Source organism: Lissotriton helveticus, chromosome 3_1, assembly GCF_964261635.1.
Source record: "Lissotriton helveticus chromosome 3_1, aLisHel1.1, whole genome shotgun sequence".
NCBI lineage: Eukaryota > Metazoa > Chordata > Amphibia > Caudata > Salamandridae > Lissotriton > Lissotriton helveticus.
This window is the reverse complement of record NC_136061.1, coordinates 313,714,896-313,741,897: the sequence shown is the minus strand read 5'-3', so window position 1 is coordinate 313,741,897 and position 27,002 is coordinate 313,714,896. Positions and strand designations below refer to the sequence as shown.

At 46.2% G+C, this 27,002-nt stretch overlaps 1 protein-coding gene across 2 annotated transcripts in view; it reads left to right on the top strand.

Moving 5' to 3' along the window:
* Nucleotides 1-27,002, top strand: part of VPS53 (VPS53 subunit of GARP complex) — a 1,098,026-nt gene that overhangs the window by 907,241 nt on the left and 163,783 nt on the right. For both annotated transcript variants that reach the window (XM_078679873.1, XM_078679872.1), the window contains one exon: nt 13,155-13,233. In XM_078679873.1, the coding sequence (XP_078535999.1) occupies nt 13,155-13,233 (79 nt within the window). The remainder of the gene's footprint in view (nt 1-13,154; nt 13,234-27,002) is intronic.

The window sequence follows — 27,002 nt, the reverse complement described above, 5'->3', positions numbered from 1 at the left end:
TACCCAAATAGAGGCGGTGTTTCCTGACACCACCCCATTAGAAAAACACAGGATTCTGACTATATGTCTCCCAATGGGAATCGCACCACACATTGAGGACTGTGACACTTGGGGTACAGTCTTTGCTTCCATCTACACAAAAACGCACGGTGTTCCATCCATTTCGGTAATACCAGATGTGCTAAAACAAATTCAAGATGAATACGGTCCAGAACCTGCTTTAACCCTTGGTATGAAATTACTAAAAGACTTCAAGCAGGTCTCGGCTATATTATTAGCCAACATAAAAGGTGAAGCAGCAAACGTGGCGATCCGCCAGAGGTTAAAAGAGACAGATATAGCAGACCAACCAGCTGAAATTGCCAGAATCATAGAAAAATCCTATGAAGAACTAGGCAGAGATAGTCTCGGTGGAATACCAGTAAAACCGCAACTGACTACAAGTCCAGAAAAAATATTTTTTAATAATAATTCACCAAAAAAGAACTGGGATGGAAATAAACAATCCAATCCTAAAGAAAAGAAATTCCAGTCCAGAGGAAGGTCTCCTAGGCGAAGAGAGAAATCTCCGAACCCGAGACAAAGGTCACCTCAGAGTGAACCCTCTGGGAATAGATATAACCTTAGAAATAGGGATAATATTAAAAAACCTGATAGATATCAAGACATTGATACACGTCCCTCTCAATCTTTTCAGAATTCCTCGCAGAAATCGGAAAGAAGAGGACGATCAGAAGAGCACGCCAAGTCCAAAGACAAGGAACCTGCTCAACTGAAAAAGAAATCACAATTTCCAAAAAAGAAGGTAGCCAGTATCAAGGTAGTTAACAATGCCGAGAATACTGAGGACACAACTGAAAAACGGAGAATGGGCTCAGACAATGCTAGACAGCGCAGCAGAGGTGAGCATAGCTCGCAAAGTCCTTATGAATCATCTGGAGACAGTGGACACGAATGAATACCTTCAAGTGGAAACTGCAGATACCAGAGTTAGCAAGCCCCACAAAATATACGAGATAACATTACGTATAGAGGGAGATAAGACTAGGAAAATAAGGGGACTATTTTGGGATAACCTATCCAAGGGCTATGACATCCTTCTAGCTGAAAAAGACTGGCCACCAGAGTTTGTCAGGGAGTGCCCTCATGGCGAAGAAGTAATTATGCCTGCCTTCTCAAATCAAATACCGATTCATAAAAAATATACACTTGCTAGAAAGTGGGCAGTGGCCTTAGCACCTGCTTTATATAAAAATCATGTAGGATGGGATGAGGATTCTCCTCCTCACAAAGTCCAGTTAAAATCACAACCTACTGCACAAAGGCAGTACCCAATTAAGCAAGAAGCTAAAAAACAAGTAAATGAAATACTAGATCAGCTAGAATACCAAGGGGTGATTGAAACTTGCACCTCACAAATGAACAATCCTTTGTTTCCGGTCTCCAAACCAGACAATTCATATCGCCTAGTTTTGGATTACCGACACCTTAACACATGTTGCAAAACTTTTGCAGTGCAAAACTCACACAGTGCTGCACTAATGAATAACATAGTGCGCAAAAAATACAAAACAACCTTGGACATCTCCAACGGATTCTTTTGTCAAAACATAGCACCAGAGAGCAGATATTTAACTGCATTCTCAGTAAATGGCACTCAAAAACAATTCTGTCGGTTAGCCCAGGGGTACAAGAACAGCCCGGGGGTATTCTCAGCGAGAGTAACAGAATTACTACAACTATATGATGATGAAGCATTATCTTATGTCGATGACATTTACTTAACAGATGATGACTTGGAGACTCACTTGAAAAGAGTGAACACCATAATACTTGGTTTCGCTGCAGAGGGTTACAAATTCAACTTCAAAAAGTCCAGAATTGCCCATCTGACGGTCCTATTCTTAGGATATGAGTTATCAAGTGAAGGCAAAAGCCTGGCAGACAATTTCCTAGAGAAATGTGCCGTAATCCAAGCTCCTAAAACACTAAAAAACCTACAGTCAATTCTAGGCTTCCTAAATTTCGGAAGAACTTACATTGCAAATTACGCAGAAAGGGTCAAACCCCTTTACGATCTAATTAAACCAGACTTTAAAAGATCCAGTTGGACTCAAGCACACACAGAAATTTTGAGATCCTTACAAACAGACATGCTAATTAAAACAAAATTAGAAACCCGTGATAATACACGCAACCTTGTGATCCGAGTCATCCCAGGGAGATGCGGATTCACATACCTAACCTCTAATGAGGGAGATAAGGTACCAATTGCATTCAAATCACACTTGTACACTAAGGCTGAAATGAAATTTAGCCCAACGGAAAAAATTCTTACAGCAACACAGACAGCTATAGCAAAAGAACGAGCCCTGGCACAAGGTAAACGAATAATAATCGTGACACCAATACCAGCCTTGAAGGCGGTAACAAAGGCAAGCATTCCAAATGCTAAAGCACTCCATCCAAGATGGATACAATGGGCTAACTCTCTTGCTGCAACAGACGTGATGTACGAATTTGATCCTTATTTAAAAACACAAGAATTTCTCCAATATGAATTTGAATGTCCTCCGCCAACCGAAATTCTGCCTCTAGATGACTACGGCTGTATAATATATACAGACGGATCAGCACAACCCGCAGTAGGGGGTAAACAAGCTTACAGTGCTGCGTGCGCGATTGTTAAAGGTCGTTGGCACGAAGGGAAATTTAAACCAACCCTCACTAAAACACAATCTCTAGGAGATTGTACAGCTCAGCGAGCTGAATTACTAGCATTCAAGATGGCGCTTGAAAATACCGATCGAGAATTCCCCACGCTCATAGTGTGCGATTCGTATTATTGCGTTCAATCTTATAATGAATACTTGCAGATCTGGCTTCAGAATGGTTTCAAGGATGCGAAAGGTGGCACAATCAAGCATAAAATGCTCTGGGAACAAGTAGCTCTTTTACAAAAAGAACTACCAAAGACTCACGTGATACATACACTGAGTCATCAACGTGATGGCGTTCACGTTGCAGGGAATTCATTGGCTGATGAGGCCGCGAAGGCAGCTGTGCAAACGGCTTCCGTAGCTGCCGTCACCCGGTCAAAAACAAAAATAGACAGCGAAATATTACAAGCTGTCAGCGCTTCAGAAAAGGATTCGATAGAACCACTCCCTAAAGGCTTTCCAGTAAAATACTCATACATAACTGATACAAACAATGTTCCTTTTGCTCGAATCCCTGGAGTGGGGGATAGGGCAATTCCAAACATGGAACATAGGTTAGGACTGATAATAGCGGCACACGAAGGGCTTGCTTCTACCCATGCTGGCGTCTCAGCCACTGTATCATTATTAAAACAGAGATACTGGTGGCCACAAATGAGAAGACAAACAAGGAACTATGTTCTAGCATGTGAAATATGTCAAAAAATGAAAGTATCAACTGTGAGACGTCCAGCACAGACGCCCCTTCTAATCTCGGATAAACCATTAGCCTGTGTTTATCTAGACCACTGCGGTCCCTTACAAAGGGATGGTAACTATAAATATATCTTGGTCGCAGTGGACTCATGCACGAGATTCATATGGATGTGGCCCCAGCGAACGGCTGACGCCAGAACTGTTATAAAAGATTTGCGAGTCTTTATCGGCACATACGCAATTGGCATTCTGCATTCGGACAATGGTCCTGCTTTTAGCTCTCGGGCTTATAAGGAGGCCATGGTCAGCATGGGCGTGCAATTGCGGTACTCTTGTCCATTTCACCCTGAGGGGAACGGAATTGTTGAAAGAAAAAACCGTGACATAAAGCAATCTATAACGGCAAAGGTATTAGGTTCGGGAGCTGGGTGGGTCAAACATCTAATAAGTGTCCAACGTAGTCTTAATAACTTGCCAAGAAATTCTCTGAAGGGATTCAGTCCGTACGAATTATTATTCGGAACTAGGATGTTGATCTCTGACCTTGATAGTCAGACTTCAGTGGTAACAGAAAAAAGCTTTGATGTCAAAGACCGTTTGGCTATTTTGCAGGACTTAAACAAAACAAGAAAAGACCTGAGCAACATACAGTTGAAAGAACAGCCAACGACCACTGAAGAATCACCACCTGTCCCAGCAAGACCTGTCTGGATTCCAAAAGTCGGGGATCTAGTCAGGGAGAAGATCGCGGTAAAGAAGGAATTTGGGCCTTCTTACAGAAAAGCAGTTCCTGTATTGTCTGTCAACGGGACAAGATCAGTTGTACTACCGCCACTTGCTGGAAAAAAGGAGAACCGAGTTGTATCCATCGACCTGGTAAAACCACAACATGTGGCCGATAACAAACAGTAGGCCAAGTGGACTCCCAATAAGTAGCAGAACACCAAGGTTTGCTACCAGTACAGAGGTCCTATCAAAGAGGCTCATCACATTCGAAACGCCTACGGAAGAACAACAAGGACTATGCAACAATGCAATAGAACTTAGACCTCTGAAAACCCAAATAAAGACATTTAGCAGAGACACACCAATCTATACAGAAGTACCAAGTGAAAATGCGAGAAACAAAAATCCTGAACCAATTGGAACAATTGACAGAACTGCATCCGGTTACTTCATCAACTTCGATGATTCCTCTGACGGCTTCAGCGAACAAAAGACACAGCCATCATCAAAATCCTTTAAAGACAAAGCTAAGGAATTTTTGAAACAACTGAAAGAAACATATCTAGTTTCTCCATGGATTGAATTTTGGGTGGGTTTTGGTGCATTTATCCTCATACTTTGGCTCATCATGGTATTTACCTTGGGACGCTTCATTGAGGGAAAATATGCTAAAATGGACACAGCAAGTCAGAACATCAACTTGGTCCTCAAACCACACACATCTTCACACGTCGAGAAAAGAGAACTTTCTTCAGAACTTTCTTCAGCCAACTTCACAGCAATTCCAATATCTGGTGGGGTAGCCTGGGACAACACTGACTATGAAATTTATGGTCCGGTCGAGATCCTGAAATATCCACACCAAATCAAGATCTCCTTGAGTGACTTTGCAAAACCAAACTCATTTGCTGATGATTGGGACTTTGAAAGTATAAACAATATGATGTCTGACTTAGTAATGTCTGCTAAATTTACAAAACATGATTATTTGCAGGGTTCTACAAATTATGACAGCATGTACTGCTATAACCATTATGGTAACCATTTCTTGCATAAATCTGCACAACCTAGAAATGTTTTAAATTTTAATCAATGGGAACATTGTGCTACACCTCCAAAAGGGAGCTCTAGAACCGTGTATGGCAAATATTCATATTTTTCAGGTTTTAACATAACTAATGCTGAAACATTTTATTACAAATTGTCAAACAAGACAGGGATGAAAACCATGATAACCAACACAAAATTGATATATTCAGATTCTTTCTTTGAAAAAATGAATACTTTTGGATTTGATTATTGGGACAAACATGTTGATTTGAAAAGTGTTTGGGGCACAAAAGAATGGCAAGTACAGGGTATAGAAGCTTTGTTTAGAGCCTGCATGATCCCAGAACAAATGATATTTTTAAATGACACCGTTCAACAAACCACCTGTCTTGGCTTAGCCAAAATCAAAGATTTAAATAACCTGTCTATTCCAAAGCCAACAATGTTTAGCAATAACTCTGAAACAGATGAAGAAATAGACATAAACCATATACTTAACCAAAACAGAACACATCCTGATTGGAAACAATGGTTGATCTGGCCCACAGATACAAATAACTGTCAAGATAGATTCCTGAATAAAACACAGGGTTTCAAAATGACCAGGCCAGACCCTAGATATCCCCAAAGACATCACCCAGGGATAATAACAACCTACAGTGTGGGCAAATTATGCCTTCAATGGCTACAAACTTCCACACTGCCTGAAATTAAGCAACACCTAACTTTACTTACTGATGGTGCTGACTTGCGTGATTTCATAATGGGACCACGCAAACAGCGTCAAAAGCGTTTCATAGCAGCCTCTGTATATGCAGCATACAATGAGGCCTGGAAGGTTACTCAAATTGAAACAGCAGAAAGAATACGGGAAATTGACCGTATTAATTTGGAAAAATCACTTTCTGTAGTGGACAATGGGTTAATGACTCTGTCCTCCAGAATTTTTTCATTGGACAGCATTGTGTCTTCAGCAATCGATATATTATCGCAAGACTTACTGTTATTACAACATGGTCAGTCACAATTGCGTTCTATTGTACAGCTTGGCTGGACGTTACAAAATCTGCGTTCAGGCTATGTGCCTTGGCGTTTAATCAACACAACGTCACTATTCCAAATCTTTAACCTTACTGATAGACAAATCGGTATGGCTCAGAAGGGTGCTGATTATACAATCTTGAGCATTGAAAAACTAGAAAGATTACCGTTGACAATGTCAGAACGACCTGTCAGTGAATGGATAATCCACGGAATCATAAATATTCCAATCTCAACCTTCAGGTTTCAATACTGCCAAAAATATATACAGGCTGGCATGTACGAGAAATTGGGAAAGGGGTACCTTAAAACAACATGGAACCTGCCCTATTCACATGCATGTGTCAGTAACAAAGGACAGAAAGTGTTTCTTAGTGGCAACAATTGTGCTATGTCACTAAGCGGCACGCTTCTGTGTAACGGTATTAGTTTGCACGGAGCCTGTGAAGGGAATTCATACAACCTTTCATGTCACCAGCAAGGCGCACCTGCAACTGAAATAGAACCATTCTTTCAAAGACTCTATAATGGGAGTTACATTCTTATTGTAGACCGCAGATGCTGTAGTCTTATGCCCGGGACTCCTTATCTCGTCACTACGACGGCGAAGGTCAAGTGCTGTGGACGTTCTTTGTTTCCCAGCTCCTTTCCAGACAGGGAGGCAAGGGCATGGCCCAGTTTGAAAATTACTTCTATTCGAATAGACACTTTAAGCAGAATGAAAACAGTGCTTCTTCAGACGCCTACAAGGCTCACGTCATCTAAAGAAACGTATGATCTACAAGTCGCAAGGACGACTGCAGAGATACATACATTATTATCAACTAATTCCCCCGTACATTTCGCGGAAATCCTGAGCGAAATCTTAAATATTTCTGATACCACAGGGGTCTCAAAGGTATTTAAGACAGTATTTTCGATGGCATTAACACCATTCAAAGCCATACTGGGTATTTTTCCAGACTTCGTCCATTCGATTTTTGGCGGACTTCCCCTGATCCTAGGACTAATTGCAGGAATCCTATTCCTAGTCCTTATTTTTCGTTATGGCAACCCATGTCACAGATCAAACTCTCGCGACAATGGAAGATACGATCCTAGCCATTGGATACCGGGACCGGATATCAAAAATCCTGGGACTATCCCGGCTTAGAGACCTAAACATGACTTGGTTTCTATCATTTCGACCAATGTGGCAAAGGTGTGTTTTACCTGTACTAAGGTGTCTGCTATGCGGAGAAGAATGCGTGTTAGACACCTGTCTGACGCTACAATCGGATGCGCCGGTGGATGCAGATACACTGTTGGTTCCTACCAAGGTTCACGCACTGTGCTGCCCTCAAAGGCTGCCAATTCTGATGACGGCATTCCTGGAATCTTCACCACTGCGATTGAAGAGTAGAGAAGTTCAAGATGAAAGCAGCATCGAACAGGTACGACCTTCTGTCAGCAATGCAAATCAGAATGTCAATGGAGACAATCATGCGCATGAATGCATGGTTACCCCTATTTCCGACTTAGAGGAACTTTCCCATGAAGCTGTTGACAGTTTTTTCGAAAGCCTGAATGATATGATGTTCTCTCCGGAACAGAAATAGAGACTTTTGAGTAAACTCGCACACGGCGTTCCCTGAATTCGGCCTTCAACTTTAAAAATAAAGTCACATGAACAATTACAATCCAGTTCACGGACAGCAACTTTTTTCAGCAAGCCCCTAAAATATTTTTCTATATATTTTTTCCCGGGACACTGATCTTCTGCTTAAAGTAAGAAACTATTCCTAGAGAACTAAGATTTCTATTTTTTTAGATACTTTATAGACTTTAAATAGACTTTAGCTGCCCGCTGGTATGTTCGCAATAGATTTTATGTGATGAAATGGTTTCGACTTTTTTTCTGTATAGCCATATTAAGAGCCATTTCATGTGTATTTCTCATATACCAACAATCAATAATGCATAACAATGCGTGTTCACTTTTGCATCTAATTCATAGCTTAAGTGCATACAATATATATGTCTGCAATTTTTCAGTATATTTGAAAATTTCGAAATGCATTTATGTATTTTGGGGTGGTAAGGTATACACTATACTCTATAGTATGTTGTACTATGTTATACTATGCATAGATTAGTAGATATGACCATAGTTAGCGTGGAGTGGGTGTCGTGTATTTCTATAGGTTCTGATTCGATCCCCCTATTCCTGACCCTATTCTGGTTAAACTTACTAGCTAGTTAACTAACAGTCAGCCCATGAGGCAAGAAATCCCCCATGATGCAGATACCGTTATCTGACGCAGTCACACTACGGCACAGGAACGTGTTATCTGATTAGGTCATAACGCTTGAGATCTAATTAGACAAGCGACATTCCTCCAGCCCCTGATAAGGCATACGACGTTCTCATAACAAATCAAACCTATGACAACCTGGATAATCCGTGCGGCCATTGTTTTGATTTCACAGAGAACTTTAGTAAAGAATGTGCTAACGAGCAAGTCGTATGACATCTTTATTGACGTACCTATGTCCATCCTTACGTCAATCTCGGCACCTTTAAGGTATAAATATTGCCGACCTTGCCCTATGCAAACACACGCGTGGTGACAAGACGGAGCAGCCATACTTGCCGAAGCCGAGAGCAGAAGCAGACCCCGCAGGCAGCAGCCCCGCCTTCCTGACGCGCTGAGAGACGCGCTGCTATCTCAAGCCGAGAGACCCAGCACCGGCGCTTCTGGGCAGCCCTCGCAGGCAGCCTGGAATATCGAGAGCAGAGAAAGAGATACCATTCCTCATTCATCCTAAATTCCAGGTACAGAACTGAATAACCCCTCCTAGAGAATTCTTTAGTTATTCACTTGGCAAAAACAAACTTAAACTAAACTGTAACTTTCTATTCCCGCCCACGCATTAGACTTAGGTCAGGTACACGGGGTAGGCGTATTTAGAAACACCAGTTGAGTACGTTTAGTCAAATGTATATGTGTATATAAATATATTTTAATCATTTTAAACATCATATGGTTCAGAAACCATATCAATGTTTTTACAGTATTATTTTATACTATTGCTTCTAATGTATGCACTTTACTTAACTATAAGTATTGCAATAATATCGATCCATTTCTCTTGTACGAGAAAAGAGACTGATCAATAAATAACATCTTTTATTGAACACGCCCGTCTCTTCCTTTTCTCTACATTCTGATGAGACTAAGAATGCACGTACTGACTGAGTAAAATAATTGCCTTGTGCTCACACGACTCTCGAGATTGACTCTTGATTAGGGGAGAGCAAAGTTGTCATGTTCTATGGTTGTCAGAAACTAAATCCCTTCTTGTCTAATCAGGGGAGTTCATCCTTCCTTGAACATTCGAGAAAGTTTCTAGCGAACTCTGAGCTTAGCTGGCAAACCCAAAAATTAAGTCTAGTTTCGACAGTAGTAGACCTAGTTAACGTCTGGCCTAGGCCTTTACTGCTGTAGGCACTATTCCAATGCGCAGAGCCTATTGGGAAAATAGGAGCTACACTACAATCCCTCCACCCACCCCACCCACCACCCTTCGTTTGTGGCAGCGTCCCTGGCTGCAACTGGTTATAGGCTCTAAAACCGGCTTCCAGGACCAAGATAGTGGTTCACCCGGGGTGTTCCTTTAAGGCTAGTTTATCACCAGTGATTAACGAATACTTGCAGGAATGATGGTGTGATTGCAAAGTCTGGTTTCCTCCGGTTGCTCACCTCCACATGAGGAAGGGTACTCACTGTCCTTCACTCTGTCTTTTCTTTGGATAGACTGTCTTTTTGTCAGGAGCCCAACTCTGCTGATGTTTGGTGGTGGAGCTGTAATGGTGAGGCTGGCCATGGTCTGCAGCACTGGGTCTCTTTTTGCTGAGCTGTGAAAAGGCCATTGTCTAGGTACTCAGAGCAGGTATCCAGAAGACCAGCATTTCCTAGTTTGTTCTTGCTTGGAAGGTAGCAGGATCCTATGGGCTCTGGAGAGTGTATTGACATCAGGAGGGAAAGCATTCTCATACAATGTCTCTAAACTGAGGCGTTTATCACAGCTGGCTTCTGGGGAACAGTGAACTGCCACCAATCAGACTTTCTTTAGTAGAAGAAAGAGCTACATTGTAGGTTCACCCCCTCCCTCCCCCGTAAAAAAAAGTGCTGTAGCCTACTGGATAAATCGTACTAGAATGAGTTCGTAGTTGGGTCCCGGGGCTCAGGTCGCAGGGGAGTCACGGAGGGGAAAAAACACCGGATAGGCTCACGGCCTGCCTTAAATTCAGGACTCTCACCCCTACAACGCGTCATCTCAATTTCCAGAGAAGGATTTCTTCAGGTTTTTCAGTTGGACAGACGTGCTTTACATGGTTTGTGACTCATCGGGGTACATTTCAGTGCTCAAAGGTAAAGCTAGTTTGCAAGTGTCCATCTCTACCCCCCATCTAGGTTTTATCCTATAGGGTCCTGGACTTAAGGGGCGAAGCCCACGTCGAAAGAGGAAAACAAAATTCAAGAGCTGCATAGGCAGAAAGAAATTACCTGAAAATAATTTTACCCGGAAACAGTACAGGTCTCCACAGATCCGTTTAGAAGGAGAACCTGCGCCGACAGAAGAAAAGAATCAAACACACACGCCCAATGGAAGTGAAATGTATATAAACACGCGTTGAGGGCTGTTACGAGACTAGGATTATTTTGTACATTTGATAGGGAAACCGGGCCCTGCATGGCTCGTAAACAGCCAAAGGAATTGTGCGTTCAAGCACAAAACGTCCAGTGTCAGCTCTTCCTGTGAGCAGTCGTGGCGCGAGTGACTCTTCAGTTGGCGGGCGTGTTATCGGGACGTTTGAAGAGCCTGTGGTCGGGCTCGGCAGGGTGGGGCTTTCTGCAGGCCCGAGTCGTACAGAATGCGCTCTCGGCGGAAGTCGACATCCAAGGCCGCCGGCCCGGGACATCTCGCCTCCTCTGAAGCCGACTGAGTGTAATATGTGTGCTAAACCGCAAGCATTTCTGGCATATCACCGCCAGCCAACACTCCTCCAACTGCAGAGTGTAAAAATATTCAGTCTATCTGTACTGACGGGGCTTGGCGCAGAGAGAGTGACATGGCACGTCACAGGTGCCAGCGACGGCAGCCTGGCAGGCGCGTTGGCCGTGAACGCTTCCGCCTGACTGAGAGCTCGCGCACACTTTCTGCTTAGGCCAGATTGTCGGCCTGCCTGACATAAAGAAGTCAGAGCAATCTTTCCAGCAGAGATCTTTTTTCTATCGAAAATATTTTGTTCTTAATATCATCTCCTGCCTTTTTCTTTATCCATGGCATCTAGAAGTTCAAGAAACTTTAGGCACTTCAGACTGGAAATATTTTAATAAAAGTGTGTCACCAAAACTGTGAATGTTGCGATAGGATTCTGTCTGCATGTGCAGGGCCACTAGAATCATGCGACGGAGGAGAACCACATCTGTGGCAGAGTTGACTAAATTATGAAGAAAAAAAGGCAAATTATGTGGCATAATGCAGCACATTTTGTGATAGCATTACTTCTTTATTTTGTAATTTTTTACAAACTTTAACCCTGTCTGGGAAAGGATTTCACCGTATTAGTACAATTGTAACACCTAAATACAGCAATGTGCAGCTAAAAGATGACCATTCAACTTTTGTGAAGGGTCTTCCATTGCACCGGGACACATGTCTCCATGTTTCTAGTAATTTGTAATCCTTTGAGCTAGAATGTTCTTTTTTTGTTGTTAAAATCTGCAGTTTATGCTGCAGATGAAGTGGCAAATTCATAATTATGCAAAAAGCAGCAGGCACTGGATAGCATAATTCCAGTGTCTCTGCTGCATGTGCCGCAGCGTCCTTGTGTGTTCACCTGCCACAACTGTGAACAAATACAGTGTAGCAACTTCCATGCCAGGAATGGGGCCTGGGCAGAGCAAGGCATAGATAGCTGTGTACATTTGCGAACACCCACAAAACGCACACATTGGTGAGCATTCACAAACTGCGATCTGACCCTCTCCACTCCTAGTAATGGTCAGAGATTTACTGCAGCAAAGAGCTTGAGTTACTCTCTTCCAGGTGGGGAGAGGCAGTGGCGTAGGAAGGGGGGTGCAGTGGGTGCGGGCTGCCCTGGATGTCATCAATGAGCGGGGTGACAAAATGGCAAAAATGTGTTTTAACATTTTTTGCCTTTTTGTCAAGCTGGGGGTGAAAAATTCCGCACCTGTTACCACCTGACCTTGCTACGCCACTGGGAGGGGAACACGTCACCAACAAACCTGGAGGAGATATAGGGAAAGGGGTTTATCTACAGAGGAAAATGTTTTCCCTGTGGAGAAAAGAATAAAAAATGGATTTGCTTGGAGGACTTAATTTTTCTTTTGCTTAAATCTAATCTGTCTAGATTTACCTATTGGAGAAAATAGGAACCAGGAGAAGTTGTCAGATGACATTCCCCGTAGTCACCTGAAAACCTTCATTGGGGCAGCTTTCAATAATTTCTACAGGGAATATTTGTGAATTAAAAAAAAAATTCTGCTCAAGTTTGTTGGAGCACTACTATGTGTGCAGTTACTACTTTTCTTTATGAATTGCCCCCGTATGTCCAGCGCACAAGAGATACAGTCTGGACGGAGTTATTATCGGAAACACGTTTCCTCGTCCTGCCTTTCTCGTACCATCTGGCATTGATTGAAGACATCATGTCCCTGTTAGAAGGAAGTCCTGTAGCAACATTTCTTAAGATAGGCATTGTCTGGATCTTGGGGGCATTTGTTGAGTATCTCTGGGGGTGCTTTGAGTCCTGTGAAGTCATACCCTTGTGCCCTAGTGTAGGAAATAAGAATACAGACCATCGGTGTAATCTGTGTCAGCGTACTGAACTGTCTTTTCTTTGTTTTGCAGAGTGATCTCAAACAGCATCCAGCTCTTAGTGCAAGACCTGGACGCCGCATGTGATCCTGCCCTCACCGCCATGAGCAAGGTATGTGCACAGAGATGCAGCCACCAATGCCGTTTTTGCCTTTCTGCTTTAAATAGTCATTTATTTATTGCAAACGTTGTACAATCAAATCAGTAGACAATTAAAAGCCAATTTTTAAAAAACTTTGTATTTCGGTTTTTGGTTTTCCATAATAGGACTGAAACATACAACCATGAACTTTGCATTGTCATAGTGTATCATAGGCACAGCACACAAACACTTTTTACACTGTTGTGTAACTTCAGCATCATGACGGGGGAAAGGCTAAAATAAAATAGCTGAATATATATTTGTATTTCATGCACATCCAATGGCAACAGGTGGGTATCACAAAGCCTAATGCATTCCATATTGTTTATGCGGAGTGGAGGATGTCTTCTCTGGGTATATTTTATTAATTGTTTACTGTGTCGGAATAAGTGTGGTGAAGTATTTAAAAATGGAGCCATTTAAATTGTGCGTCACTCAAGGTCTCCCTTATCTGAGAACAGGACTTGGCCCACTCTGCATTTGTGACTAGTGCTTGTATTGTATATCTCTTTCCTATTGTTGTGTCACCTCCTCTAAACTCTCTTCTTTGCTGTGTCCCATGCTTTTTTTTAAAAACTCTTTATTCACAGCTGCATAACAGGAGACATAACATTGGATACGTTCTCAACATTTCTACAGCCTTTTTTCCGTTTTTCTCCCCTGTATATAACTTCCCACCTTTACAGGGCAACCACTGAGACAGACATTAGAGGTGATTCAAATTATACGTTGTCAGCATGTTATAACGTCTTATCTCGAGTTACAGCTCGGCTGCATGCCTGCTTCCTTGACCAACAGTTCTGTGGGATTAAACAAATAACACACTCCCGCCTCCCTCCCCCCACCCCCACCCGTGTTCCAGTCCCTCCCCCCCCGTCTCCTGGTGGGTACGGAGTCTCTCACGACAGAGCTCAATCTCCACTGTCTCATATGTAACATAGTATGTGTTGTATCATAGTGTGTGGTACGGGTACCCGGGAGCTCCCAGACCCTTTCAAAGTGGCCCTTGCTCTGTCTCTCTCATCCCTGCGAACCACTCCCGGCCGCCAGAGGTATGTCTATGTCCTCCAGTGCCAGTAGCATAACCTCCCAGTCTTGGGATATGGGGAATTTCCTGTGGCCCCATGCTTCTTCCCTCCTGAGAGCTGATCCCTCTGCCCTTACCCATTTTATCACCTCCGCCTGCCATAAGTGTGTACCCGGTGGTCTGGGAGATTTCCACCTCCTCGTTATCGCCCTGATTGCCAACAGGAGCGCAAGGTCAAGTAATTTCAATTGGGCCTTCAGAGACTTAGATCGTCTGCGTAACCCCAGTAGACAGGGCAGTGCCTCTTCCGGCACTGGCAAGTTTGTAACTGTCCGCAACGTCCAGCACACATCCGACCAATACTCTCAAAGTCGCGTGCAAGACCAGACCATATGGAGGAATCCAGCCTCGTCCTCTCCACAGCGTGGGCAGCTGTGGGGGGGAGTCCGGAAACATTTATGTAGCCGTTTGGGGGTTAGGTATGCCCTGTGCAGAACCATCACTTGTATAAAGCGAAACTTAACATTTCGTGAAACCCGACGGGGGTGTTCCAGGATCAGTTGCCATTCCTTCTCTGTCAGTATTCTGTCCGAGTCCTAAACCCAAGTGTGCATAAGTGTTGTGAGCGAGGTCGCAGCATGCGTTCTGATACCCGAGTACAACCAACATACTAGATGTCCCCCTGCGCCCATGTAGTACAATAAGTGAACTAGTTTGTGTTGTGGGGGTTGAAGTCGTTGCGGTGCCCATCTGTTTTTGATGTAATGTGTAACAGTAGCATGCAGCAAGTACAGTCGGGGGGGAGCGCCCGTGGTCTGCAAGAAGGTGTCATGGTCAAGTAGGTTGTCATCTCCGAAAAAGGCACCCACTCCCGTTACCCCAGCTGCCTGCCAGGGCCGCAACACTCTATCCGTGAGCCTACCTTGCGGTGTTGGGAGTCCCAGCAAAGGGATATTAGCCGCGTACGCCACAGCCGATGATGTGTATGCTAGGGCTTTCCGCCAGCACGTCAGAGCCGTGCTTAGTAGCGGATGGCATTCTGTGGGGGTTCTGCTCTTCGGGAGTAGTAGGGCGTGCAGTTCTCCCCGGCTCAGCCTCTCTGGCGTATAATCTATTTCGTGGACGTTCCGCCCCGCCGTCCAGTAGGACAGCCACTGAAGCTGGCTAGCATAATAATAGCCCCTGAAATCCGGGGCCCCCAGCCCCCCTGCCCTAGTCCCTAGCTGTAACTTGCGGAGACCAATCCTTCTTCTACCAACCTCCCATATTAAGCTAGTTAAGAGTGTATTGAGTGTGTCAAAAATTGACTGCGGCAGGATTACGGGGAGATTAACAAAAAAGTACAGTATACGGGGGAGCATTACCATCTTAGAAATTGCGATCCTGCCCATTACAGATAAAGGTAGCGCCGTCCAGAATCACACAGAATTACGAAGACGTGTGATGGCCCGTTTGATATTCCCATCTATCTGGTCTTCCTGCATCCGGTATACCTGAATCCCCAGGTACTTAAATGTGGTCTGAGCTACCGGGATAAGGTGAGCTACAAAAGGAATGGAAGCTGGACTTGGTGTATCCCTAAAGTAGAATCCATTCGATTTGTCTGGGTTTATAGCTAGGCCCGAGACTCCAGCGAAGCGGTCAAAAATCCCATATATAGCAGTATCGTCCACCTCTAGCTCTTTTAGGTATACTAAAATATCGTCTGTGTAGATTGACAGCAGATTATGTGTACCTCCGCTCGGTATCCCTCTCTGCTCCTCTCGGGCCCGCAATGGCTATGGCCAGGGGTTCTAGGGCAAGAACAAATAAGAGTGGGGACAGGGGGCAGCCTTGTCTGGTGCCACGGTGTACTGCGTATTTATCGGAGACATGCCGCCCTGCGCCTGCCCTTGCCGAGGGAGCAGTGTAAAGCAGTCTGATCCATGCCAGGAGGGAGGCCGGGAGCCCAAACTTCTCCAAGGTTCCAAAGATGAATGACCAAGACAGTGAGTCAAATGCCTGTCTGAGTTCCAATGCTATACAGCCCGCCCTGGGAAGATCCTGTGGTGTGGTCGCCATGATCGCATGCAACAGTCGTGTATTCATGGAGGTGCTCCTTCCCGGAGGGAACCCACATTGATCTCTCTGGACCAAGGCAGGGAGGTACGTCTGCAGTCTCAAAGCTATTGCTTTGCTGAGTATTTTATACTCTGTGGAAAGCATTGACAGGGGCCTGTAATTTGAAATATCCAGGTAGTCCCTACCCGGCTTCGGTAGTGAGACTACCAATGCCTGCATAGTGGAGTCGGGCAGGTGGCCTTCCTCTAGCGCCACCTGGTATACTTTTTCCAGAATCGGCGCTAGGGTATCAGAGTAGGTCGCGTAGAACTCCACTGGGAGCCCATCCATACCAGGTGTTTTGTTGCGATTAAGAGATTTGATGGCAGCCCATATTTCATGTTGTGTGACGGGTCCCTCAAGGTCTTTCTGGGCATCTGCTGTCAATGTCAGGAAAGGAAGGTCGTCAAGGAAGTCGGACACACGGTCTGGGTCCTCCCGTTCAGGTTGGGCATACAGCGCGGTCAGATGGTCATAGAACGCCCTGTTCATTTCTGATTGTGTACTAACCAAGTCGCCTGCTCGTGTCCGTATTTGGGTTAGCACCGGGAGATCTGGGTGTTCTCGTACCAGGCGGGCCAATAGCGCCCCGACCTGTCTGCCTCCGTGTGTTGTCGACGGAGGTATTCTTTATGATCTATGACTCGCAACGTTTCTAGTGTATCAACATGGTATATATTCTCTTCCTGCAGCGCTTTCCTCTTGTCAGGGTCGAGGCTTGCCTCCCGTTCGAGTGTTTTCAATCTATCCTCTATATCGCAGAGTTTCTGGTGGATTTCCTGTCGGGCTCCTACCAGTTGACCTATTGCTATGCCGCGCACCACTACCTTCATGGCATCCCACACCACCAGATTAGTGGAGGCTGAATCCCAGTTTTCCTCAAAGTATTTACTCAGAGCCTCGGATAGGGACATCCTAAAGGGGGCGTCTTCTAGAAGGAGCGGGTCTAAGCGCCAAGTGGGAATTGGGGTCGGGACTCTGCCCCAGAGGAGGCTAAATGACAGGGGCCTGTGATCCGAAAATGTTTTGGCCAGATACTCCGGGTTCCCCACCTTCGAGACCAGCGACTCGGAGCACAAGAACCTATCAATCCTAGTGTGTAGCATGTGTATGTGTGAATAATAAGAATATTCCTTAGTCTCCGGGTGAAGTGAACGCCATATGTCCCTCAGGCCCCCCCCTGTCGACCACGTCTGAAAGAATTCAGCCAGTCGGGATATCCCGGCTAGTTGCAAGGGGGGATGTGACCTGTCCCGGTCCAGATCTAGGACCATGTTCCAGTCCCCTCCTAAAACCCAGGGAATGTCCGCCAGCGCCAGACCAACCGTCGCCAAAAATTTGTCCTGGTCAAAGTTCGGGGCATAAACACAGCCAAGCACTATCAGTGTACCATCTAATGTGCCCTTCACTAATATATATCGGACTTGCTTGTCCACCTTCCGCTCCAGCTCAGCAAACTGCGTACCGTGCCGAACCCAAATGGTCGCCCCTCTGGACAAGGCAGAGTAAGTCGTAGAATAAATCGTGCCTCTCCATTTTTTCCGCATTTTAAGGGCCTTCGAAGCAGTAAGGTGGGATTCCTGAAGAAAGGCAATCTGCGTATGGTGTCTAAGCAGGAAAGAGTGTATTCTGTGTCGCTTCTGTATCGCCCCAAGTCCCCGCAGATTCTAAGTTGTAAGTTTATAGGATCCTACAGTATCAGCCATATTCATACATGTATCGGCCCTGTAGCTTCCAGAGCCCGTTGCCCTGATCCCTATGTACCAACCACCAAGAGACGTCCCACCCCATTCCCCACTCAAAGAACTGAACAGTAACGGCGAAGCATAATAACAGAGCTGGGCCCAACAATAAAACAAATATTAAAAAGTTACGAATTCTGGTGCTTTTGCCTTCGGGGGGGGGGTGGCCTAGCACCATTTCAGTCCTCACTTCCCCCATTGGGCTCTGTAGGCTCAACGGCATGCTGTCCTTAGGGGCAATGTTACAAATGTGAAACAGAAACATAATTCCCTATTGACATACACAAGCTCCACGGTATGGTTCCACCCCGGCTCCCACAGGGTTAAAATCCTCATCATTGGGAGAAGGGAAAACGGGGAGCACGGGGATGGGCTTGGGGGGGGGGGGTGAAACACCCAAATCCGTTGGTGGGGGGGAAGACCCCCCCCTTCCTAGCCATTCTCCCAGGAGTCAGTGCTACTTGCGTTAAATAAAACAATCCAGGCCAAACAATATGACATAGTACTGATACACATTTAGCAATACCCCACACCCCATCACACGACTAAGTAGTTATGCTATATGAATAAGGCAAGAAGACAAAGGATATAATGCGGTTGGTAGGCAGTCCATGAGTTTCCAACCCGATCCTCTCTCACACAATTGTCCATCAAGTCGTCCGCCGCTCGAGGCGTGACAGTGGGAAACAAAATTACACTATGGTCTGAGTCTGAGTGGACAGTGCTGTCCTCCGAGTCCGTCGTTATCTTGCTGGGGTCTTCTCGACAAGCGCCCACCAACGCCAGAGCGTCCAGTTGATTTTCTTTTTGCTGTTCTCGTGAGGGCCCATGTTGTCGTGCTCCTCGTCCTGGTTTGGGGGACTCCGTCTCTCCTTGGGTCTGGGAGTCCCGCGATCCATCGATGGTCGGCTCCTGTGTGATCTCCTGGCTCCCGTCAATGCCCATTACCTCCAGCCATTCCTCGACATCCGAAGAGCTCTCGAAGAAGTGCGTCTTTCTACCATGTATAATTTTCAAGCGAGCGGGGAAGAGCAATGCGTCCTTTAGGTTGGCCTTTTGTAGCTTCTTCTTCACGTCCATATATGAGGAGCGCTGTTACTGGACAGTGTTGGTATAGTCCGGATAAAGGGAAATTTTATGATTATCGTATTGGATGAGGGATTTCTCCCGCGCTTTCTGTAGGGGAAGATCCCTATCCTGATAGTTCAGTATTCGCACTATGAGAGGGCGTGGGGGCCGACCCGGTCTGGTCCTACCCGTCTGGATCCTGTGCACCCTCTCCACACAGAAATGCGGTGATAGGCCTTCCTCAGCAACATGGTCGCGGAACCATTGCTCCATAAAGTCCGCAGCCCGGGTCCCCTCGCAGCGTTCCGGAAGGCCTATAACGCGGACATTGTTGCGGCGGTTACGGCCTTCCGCGTCCTCCACCCGGTCCATGAGAGAGGTGACTTGTTGTTGGAGCTGTTGGATAGAGGTGGTATGATCCGCTACAGTTGGTGTGATCTCTCCGATGGCGAGGTCTTGGTCCTTGACTTTGTCCGCCAGTTTGCTATGATCCGCTTTCAGCAGAGATAAGTTCGTGGTCAGGGTGTCCATCTGTTGTTCCAGCACTGCCCTAGAGTCCCGTATTTCTTGCAGTATTATGTCCAGTTTATCCAATTGCTGCCCCTCCGTCTGAGGTTGTTCAGGGGACGTCAATGGGGCCCCTTCATCTTCGGCGGACTGCACTATACGGGCTGTCACGGTGCCCCCCAGGCCCTCCGCCGCCTTGACTCCCTTGCGGACCATGATGGACGATGGTCACGGCTCCCTCGCAGCTATCTTTGTGGGCCTCCCCAGAAACGAGTTTGCACGGGGAGGTCACCGCACGGCTGTACCTTGTCAGGGCCCGAGTGTAGGTGGGGCGCGCGGTCGTCAATGGGTTAGGAAATCTGGGGGGGTGCACCCCCAACCTCCAGCGCCACCCCAGCACGTAGTTCCCTTGGGGGTGGGGGGAGATGTGTATTGTCCTCTCCCAGATGTCCCGTGCCTCTCCGCAGTATTTAGGGGAGAGGGAGAGAGAGAGGGGGGGGAGAGGAATAGGGGAGATCTCACGGCATCTCCCTCTGCCCCTACAGCATCTCCCCAGCCCCTGCCAAGTGTCTGTCCTCAGTGCAGGTGTTGGGGCCTTCGATGCCTGGGCCTGTAGTTCCTCTTAGGCCCAGTAGCCTTCTGTAATGTGCAGGGGCCCAAGAAATCGCCGCCATGAAAAAGAGGGGGGTACCCAGGAGGCCCTCAGCGTTCCTCTGTGCATCCTCTCCCTGCCAAGGGCCCGCAGACAGGGGGGGGCGCGGGGGAGGAGGGGGGGCGCCGAGGCGAGCAAAATCAATGCCAATGCCGCCCTCCCCAGGTCCCGGTCAGCCCCCACCCGTCCGCTGCCAGCAGCGTTCCGGGGCTCCGAGTTCTCGGCAGGCTCCCACCGCCTGCGTCACTGCCGTGGTCTCCCCCTCACCGTCGGCAACAGCAGTGTGTGTATGCCTCACCGTCCCGTTGCGGCAGCATGCAATCCTCCTCGGCGGCCTCTCGATGCAGGCGGACTCCTCCGGTGCCACAGCCGCGTCCTGGAGTCGGCCCTCCAGTCACTTCCGGTCTCGCCGGCCGCAGGGAGAGCGGCCGCGTTCCCTACTACGGCTCCCGGCTTCGGCCTACGCGCACCCGCGGCAGGCCTCACTCCAGCAACCTCGGAGTTTCGGGGTCCCTCTTGCCGTGCAGGTGCTTCCGGGGACACCAAAGTATTCCGGTGTCGTTCCGCCAGCTGTGCCTTCAACCCTGGGAGCCCCCAGGGTGTTTTTGTCCGGATTATGCCCCTAGCATCGCCGGAGCTCTAACAGTGCCCGACTGCTATCATGGCCGGCTAGCCACACCCCCCGCTGTGTCCCAAGCTTTTCCCACTTGCCCTATTCAGTACGACTACCGCTGAGGTATTGCCCCCCTCAAAAGCATAACTGTGAGGTACTCAACTTCAACTGACCCCCTCTATCAGACTCTTTTCCCAGATGTTCCCTGGTGAACACAATTTTGTTGCATGTTGGAGCTGGCAGGCCAAATGATACAGTTACAAATCTGGAAGCACAAAAACTCCGGCTTCCCATTCTAGCTTCAAGTGTTTCTAATTTGACTCTACTACTCTTGTTGGCCCACACAAGAACCATCAATAATTTGTCTAGCTCTGGGAATAGGGCACACAGAATATTGTATCACATAAAGGTATCTGGGCAGGAACACCATTTTATCTAGAGTAATGTGACCCATAATTGAAAGGGGGGGCATATTCCAGGACATACCTGAGAATATTAAAGTGTGTTTGAGCTTATCACTGTTGTATACATTTAGTACCTATCAGAGGAGACCACCTGCATACCCAAGTATTTGAATGTGTCTGTTTCCACCCTGAGATACAACACAGGGAAAACTCCTGCAGGATGGCCAGACAGGCTCCCCAACGGAAATATCACAGACTTGCCACAGTTGGTTTGTAGGCCCGATACTTTGTCAAATCTGTCAAGCTCCATGAGGAGCAATGGGACTGCCCCGGATGGTTGAGTGACATAAATTAGCATGGCATTCCCGTACACTGATAGAATATGTTTTATTCCAGATATACCCGCACCCCACCCTTCCAGTTTGTTTTTGCTAAGGGTTCCAGGGCAAGTGAAACTAATAAAGGCAAGAGTGGACAGCCATGTATGGTACCCTGCTCTATGGTCCAGCTGTCAGACTTTATTTTACCAGTTTTCAGTCTCTCTGTGAGGTTGGTACACTGCAGTTGGACCCAACTCAAGTAGTCCCTCCCATATCCGTTGTCCATCAGGGCTCTAAATATGTAATCCCATTCTAAGGTGTCAAAACACCTTCTCTATATCTAGGGCAATAAGGCCACCATCCTCTTTCATATGTTTAGTGTCATGCAGTACACTCATGAATCTGCATATGTTCATTGGGCTGTTATGGCCTGGTACAAACCAGGATTATGGAATGTTATCTCCAGATATTTCAGCATCGATGGGTGTTCACCCTGTGCTAGGTGCTTATATAGATCAGTCAAAAAACGCATTCATGTTGTGTTATCATCTGCTTGGGGTAAAGCCAGCATCCCGTTTAGCATGTTCATAGCAATTATGAATGAGGTGGGCTTTTCCCTTTTTAACAACTATGATAGTAATTTACCTGATTTGTCGCCCTCCCTGTTTCAGCATTGTCAATAGTCTCTTGACAAGAGTGTCCCATGTTTCAGCCAGCTCCCTTTTGTCATCTACCAATTGAAGCTTAATTTGAGATGGTTGTGGCTCCTGGCTGTAGTATAGCCCCTGTTTCCTTTTGTGCGTTTGGGTTTTTTTGTAGCAGCTTCTTGGCCCAGTATATTTTAGTCATACTACTTTAGTCAGCACTACTTTCAATGGTTCATTATTAGTAGATGCCCATTTATCCTGGAAAGACGTTGAGATTCATGGTAGTTACGTGGAAGGTTGTGTTGGTCAGGTCGGGTGGTATACTGGCCAAGGTCTACTAACTCTGAGCTCCAGTAGAAGGGGGGAATCATCTGATAAATACTGGTTCAGGTATCGAATGTCTGTAACATTTGAGCGAATAACTTGGAAAGTTAATAGCCTGCTTAGACTACTATGCGTGTATTTGCTTAGCTGAATAACATCAGAACTCATTTACTTCAGGGTGGAGTTCTCACCTAAAATCTATGCATTCCCATTTGGCCATGACCTTAGTCAGCACACCAGTCATAGCTTATTTTGGTACACTGTCCTGCAGGGTGTCTGTCCATAGTTCCAGCTAGAACTCCATTAAAGTATCCTGCCTAGTTCACAGAGAAGTTCAGGTTTGGGGCTCCCAAATCCAATATGGACCATTCAAAGGTTTTGTTGTCTTGATTCAGGGCATGAATATTCATGATAGATACCTCTCTGACATCCAGTTGCCCATATACCAGCAAATATCTCTCATCAGGATCAGCACTAGTATATCTATGTTGGAAAGGTACTCCCATTTGAGGCAACCCCTATTGAAACCCTCCCTTGCATAGGCTGAATAAATAGAAGAAAACATTGGTCCTCTCCAGTTTTTCTTGAGTTTCACCTCCTTTGCATTTGTAAAGTGCATTTCTTGAAGAAACATTATTCCTATGAGGTATCTTTGCAGATATGTCTAGATTTTAAATCATTTGGCACAATTATTCAGTCCACAGACATTCCATGCAAGATATTTAATAGTCTAGACCATAGCTCTCTAAAGGGGTTACTGTTTGGTTGCTCATGTGTAATAATACCTTCAAAATGCTCAGTATCAACTCCATCTCCTCTATGTGTCGTGGGCTGTTAGTGGCTAGTGTGAGCTGACATTCATGTTGTGCTACCAAAACAGTGAAAAATCCCAACTCCCTCTCCCTGCTCCCAGGGTAAGCACTCCTTGTACGAAATTGTGTAGGAATGCCCATTTGATGACTGATCAGATCAGACTATAGTAAGTGACTAAGCAAGGTCTACATTCCGGTAACAACTGCATCTGGGGTGTACTCAATTACTGTGTATTTCATAGCGGCAAAGTACCTCTCAAGCACCACCGCCCAGTTCCCATGCAGGTCAGGTGGTTAATTTCTGAGGAACACTCACCAACACCCCATTCAAAACAGCTAATGTCAAAAGAGAGAGCTCTACTTAAAATAAAGTATATCCCCCACATAGCCCTCCCCTTTCTAACAAATTGTAGTCACTCCTCATAGTAGGATTTAAATTACGAACCAGGATCTCTCATCTGGTGCTGTATGAAGTCAGGCACCTAAATGTATATAGGTCAGCTGCTTACATCCCATGTCAGGTGCCATGAAAGGACTTGGGTCTCTGGTGTTATTTCCGTAGGTTCCATGTTTTCTCGCTCATTAATGTTCATAGCGGCTTGGTCCGTTGCTCTGAGCCAAGAGTGGCTCTCTGACCCGCGCTGCAATTCAAGGTACAAAGTATTATCGTCCCTGATCATGACTGTCTTGACCTGTCGTGCAATCCATGCCTCTGGGCATTTTTAATAGTGTGGCCCGTATGCCTAGCGTGCTCGATGACACACCAGTCTTAAGTCAGTTCAATCAGCAAGTAATACTAGTTCAATCAGCAAGTAATACTAGTTGCATATAATTTGTGGGGGATTAGGAGGTTCTCTTTTGAAAAAATGACATACATTTGCTATCTGATAGAGACATCTAGCTGCAGATTTCTTAACTTGTGAATTCTCCCATTTTCTGCGCCCTCTGGGTTTAAATCCTGTGGGTCTTGTGCTTGACAGATGTTGTGTACGGATCTACATTCTATTTGTATGTGGTGCTTGGGCAAGCATCATGAAACGAAGAATGTGACGCATGCCAGCCATTGAAGCCAAATGCGCTTCGGGAGGTCCTGATGGCGCGATTGTCAAGGACTACAAGTTTCTCGAGGCGTCGGTCGTCTTTCCGGTCTGCAGTTAGCCTTTCCAGCGGTCGCACTTGCGAGCATCACTCTTCATCCCATGGTCGACGGCAGCGGTCCTAATCCATGGCTACATTCCACGGTAAGGGGCATCGCAAGGAATGAAAGTCACTCTTTTATGGCTCCTTCTACTCGTGATGTGGATTCCTGAGACTCCTCACATTCTGGCACTGAGGCTTCCTCTTAGACGTCGTTCCCGCGCCTCCTCACTTTTCCTGGAGCCGGGGCAACTTGGAACCAAATGCAAGACTATTACAATGCTCTTCATCTTGTCTTTGGACTCTCTGGAGCACCTGTGGGCCCCAAGGAGGTCATAGGCACGCTGACTGCGACAGCGTTTGTGGGTTCACTTTCGGCAGCATTCTGGGTCTTGGACACAGTGGCGCCGGTGCATGGTCCTTCAGAGCTTCCACCTATGGTACCGGCTGCCTCAGACATGACATTGGTGGTTCCTTCTAGGATTATTCTTACGACGCCGGAGAACTCTGAGCTGGAGTCGGTGCACAACACTGTTGGGAGCCTTGCAAAGTTGGCTACTCCACGCACCCTTGTCTCTGCATCGCTGTCGGTGCCGACTGACTCCCCTCCACCTTTCCATGACGAGGTCAATACAGCACAGTTTCTGCACCGTTCAACATCATTTACTGCGATGGTTTCGGAACCAATGATTTCGGTGGGTGCTTCACAACAACTGTTGGTGGGAGAACAGGCAGGGATCCCCTTAGAGTAACCAGTGCTTTTGGAACCTTCTATGTTAGACAGCTGGATTGCGGAGTTGGGTGAAGCGAGCGGGTTAGATTCATCCCCTGCTTCTACACTTTTATCTCCTCCTGGCCTTGCCTAGGAGGCCAGTTCTTCCTTGGCGGAAGTGCTGAAGAGAGTGGCAGAGGTCTTGCACTTGAATCTGCCTATGGTAGAGAAGTCTACAGATCCCCTTATTGAGGTCCTTCATCCTGGCCAGTCGGGGATTGAACCAGTGTTCCCCTTTTGTGAGGCACTTTCAGGTATTTTACTGGGGGCATGAGCTAAACCTCAGTCAAGTATGCCTGTGGTCCGTACTATTGCCCACAAGTACCGCCCTTCCCCTGATGACCCTGCTTGCCTTATTAGTCCACCAACTCGCTACAGTTTCGTGGTCCAGGCTGCTAGAGCTTCCCATGATATGGGTAATCTTCCCCATTCCCCACATGATAAAGAGTCCCGAAAGCAAGACTCTTGTGGAAAATGTGGCTTCTTTTCCACCAGTGCGGTGTTACGCTCCACTAACATAATTTGTGTCCTCAGACGTTTATCCCATGTCTTGTGGGATTCCTTGGTGCAGCTTTTGCCTTTGTTTCCAGAAGCTAATCTAGGCGAAGTGAACCACTTGATTTTGGACAGCGGCAAGGCATCCAGGTCACTTATCGGGTGTGGAATGGACTCCACTGACTCCATTGGTCAAGCGCATGGCTTAGGAGTTCTGGATTTTCAGAGACTGTCCAGTCAGTCTTACTCGACATGCCCTTTAATGGGCTCACCTACTCGGAACCGGGGAGGTTCAGACCTTTACCCTGCCCCCATGCTCTTTTTTTTCTCATTCTACGATGGAAGGGGATGTCCCTGTTTAAAGCTGTTGTGGGTGTTCATGGTATCAGTCACCAGATGAGATGTCCTGCCTTGGAGCTGATGTTTTGGCTCAAATGTATTTATTCTCTTTCCCACCAGTACTTACACCAAAGATACTCTTTATATGACGTGAAGTATGAAGTCCTGCTTAAGAGACCCACAAATGATCGTTGTAAGAACGCAGTCTACAGTACTGGGTATTCATACATTCTGGTGTTTTGATAAATATTTCATTGGCAGCAGGTGATGTTCCTTCAGTAGGGCAAACCTTTAGTATACTTTACATTATTATTGACATGGAACAGTTCCTAACACTGTCACTGTAGGCACTGGGGTAGAGTTTGTTCTCCTGTTTCAAAAGCCGCTTTTTCAAAACTAGCATTTTGCAGAGGTATTTTTTGTACTTCAAAATTGTCTTTTGCTCGCATTTTGTTTTCACCTATGAACACGTTTCCCACCGGTTACATTTTAGCTTTGTTGTTTTTCACAACAATGAGTTAAGACTCTATCTAAATGTAGATTCCTTTCCTTGTGAATCTCTCTAGTAGTTTGGCCAGATCTGAAAACTCTTGTCATAGCTCCTATGCACTGACAGGTGGCATCATGGAACTCAATCGTGACTCTGTCTCGCCTCTGGATATGAATATGCTGACACAAGACCTATATAGATGCCACCCATGTTCTCACGTCAGTATATTCATTAGTATTTTCATCACCCTTAGAGGCTTAGCCTAGCTGACAGATTGAAAATAGTGACAG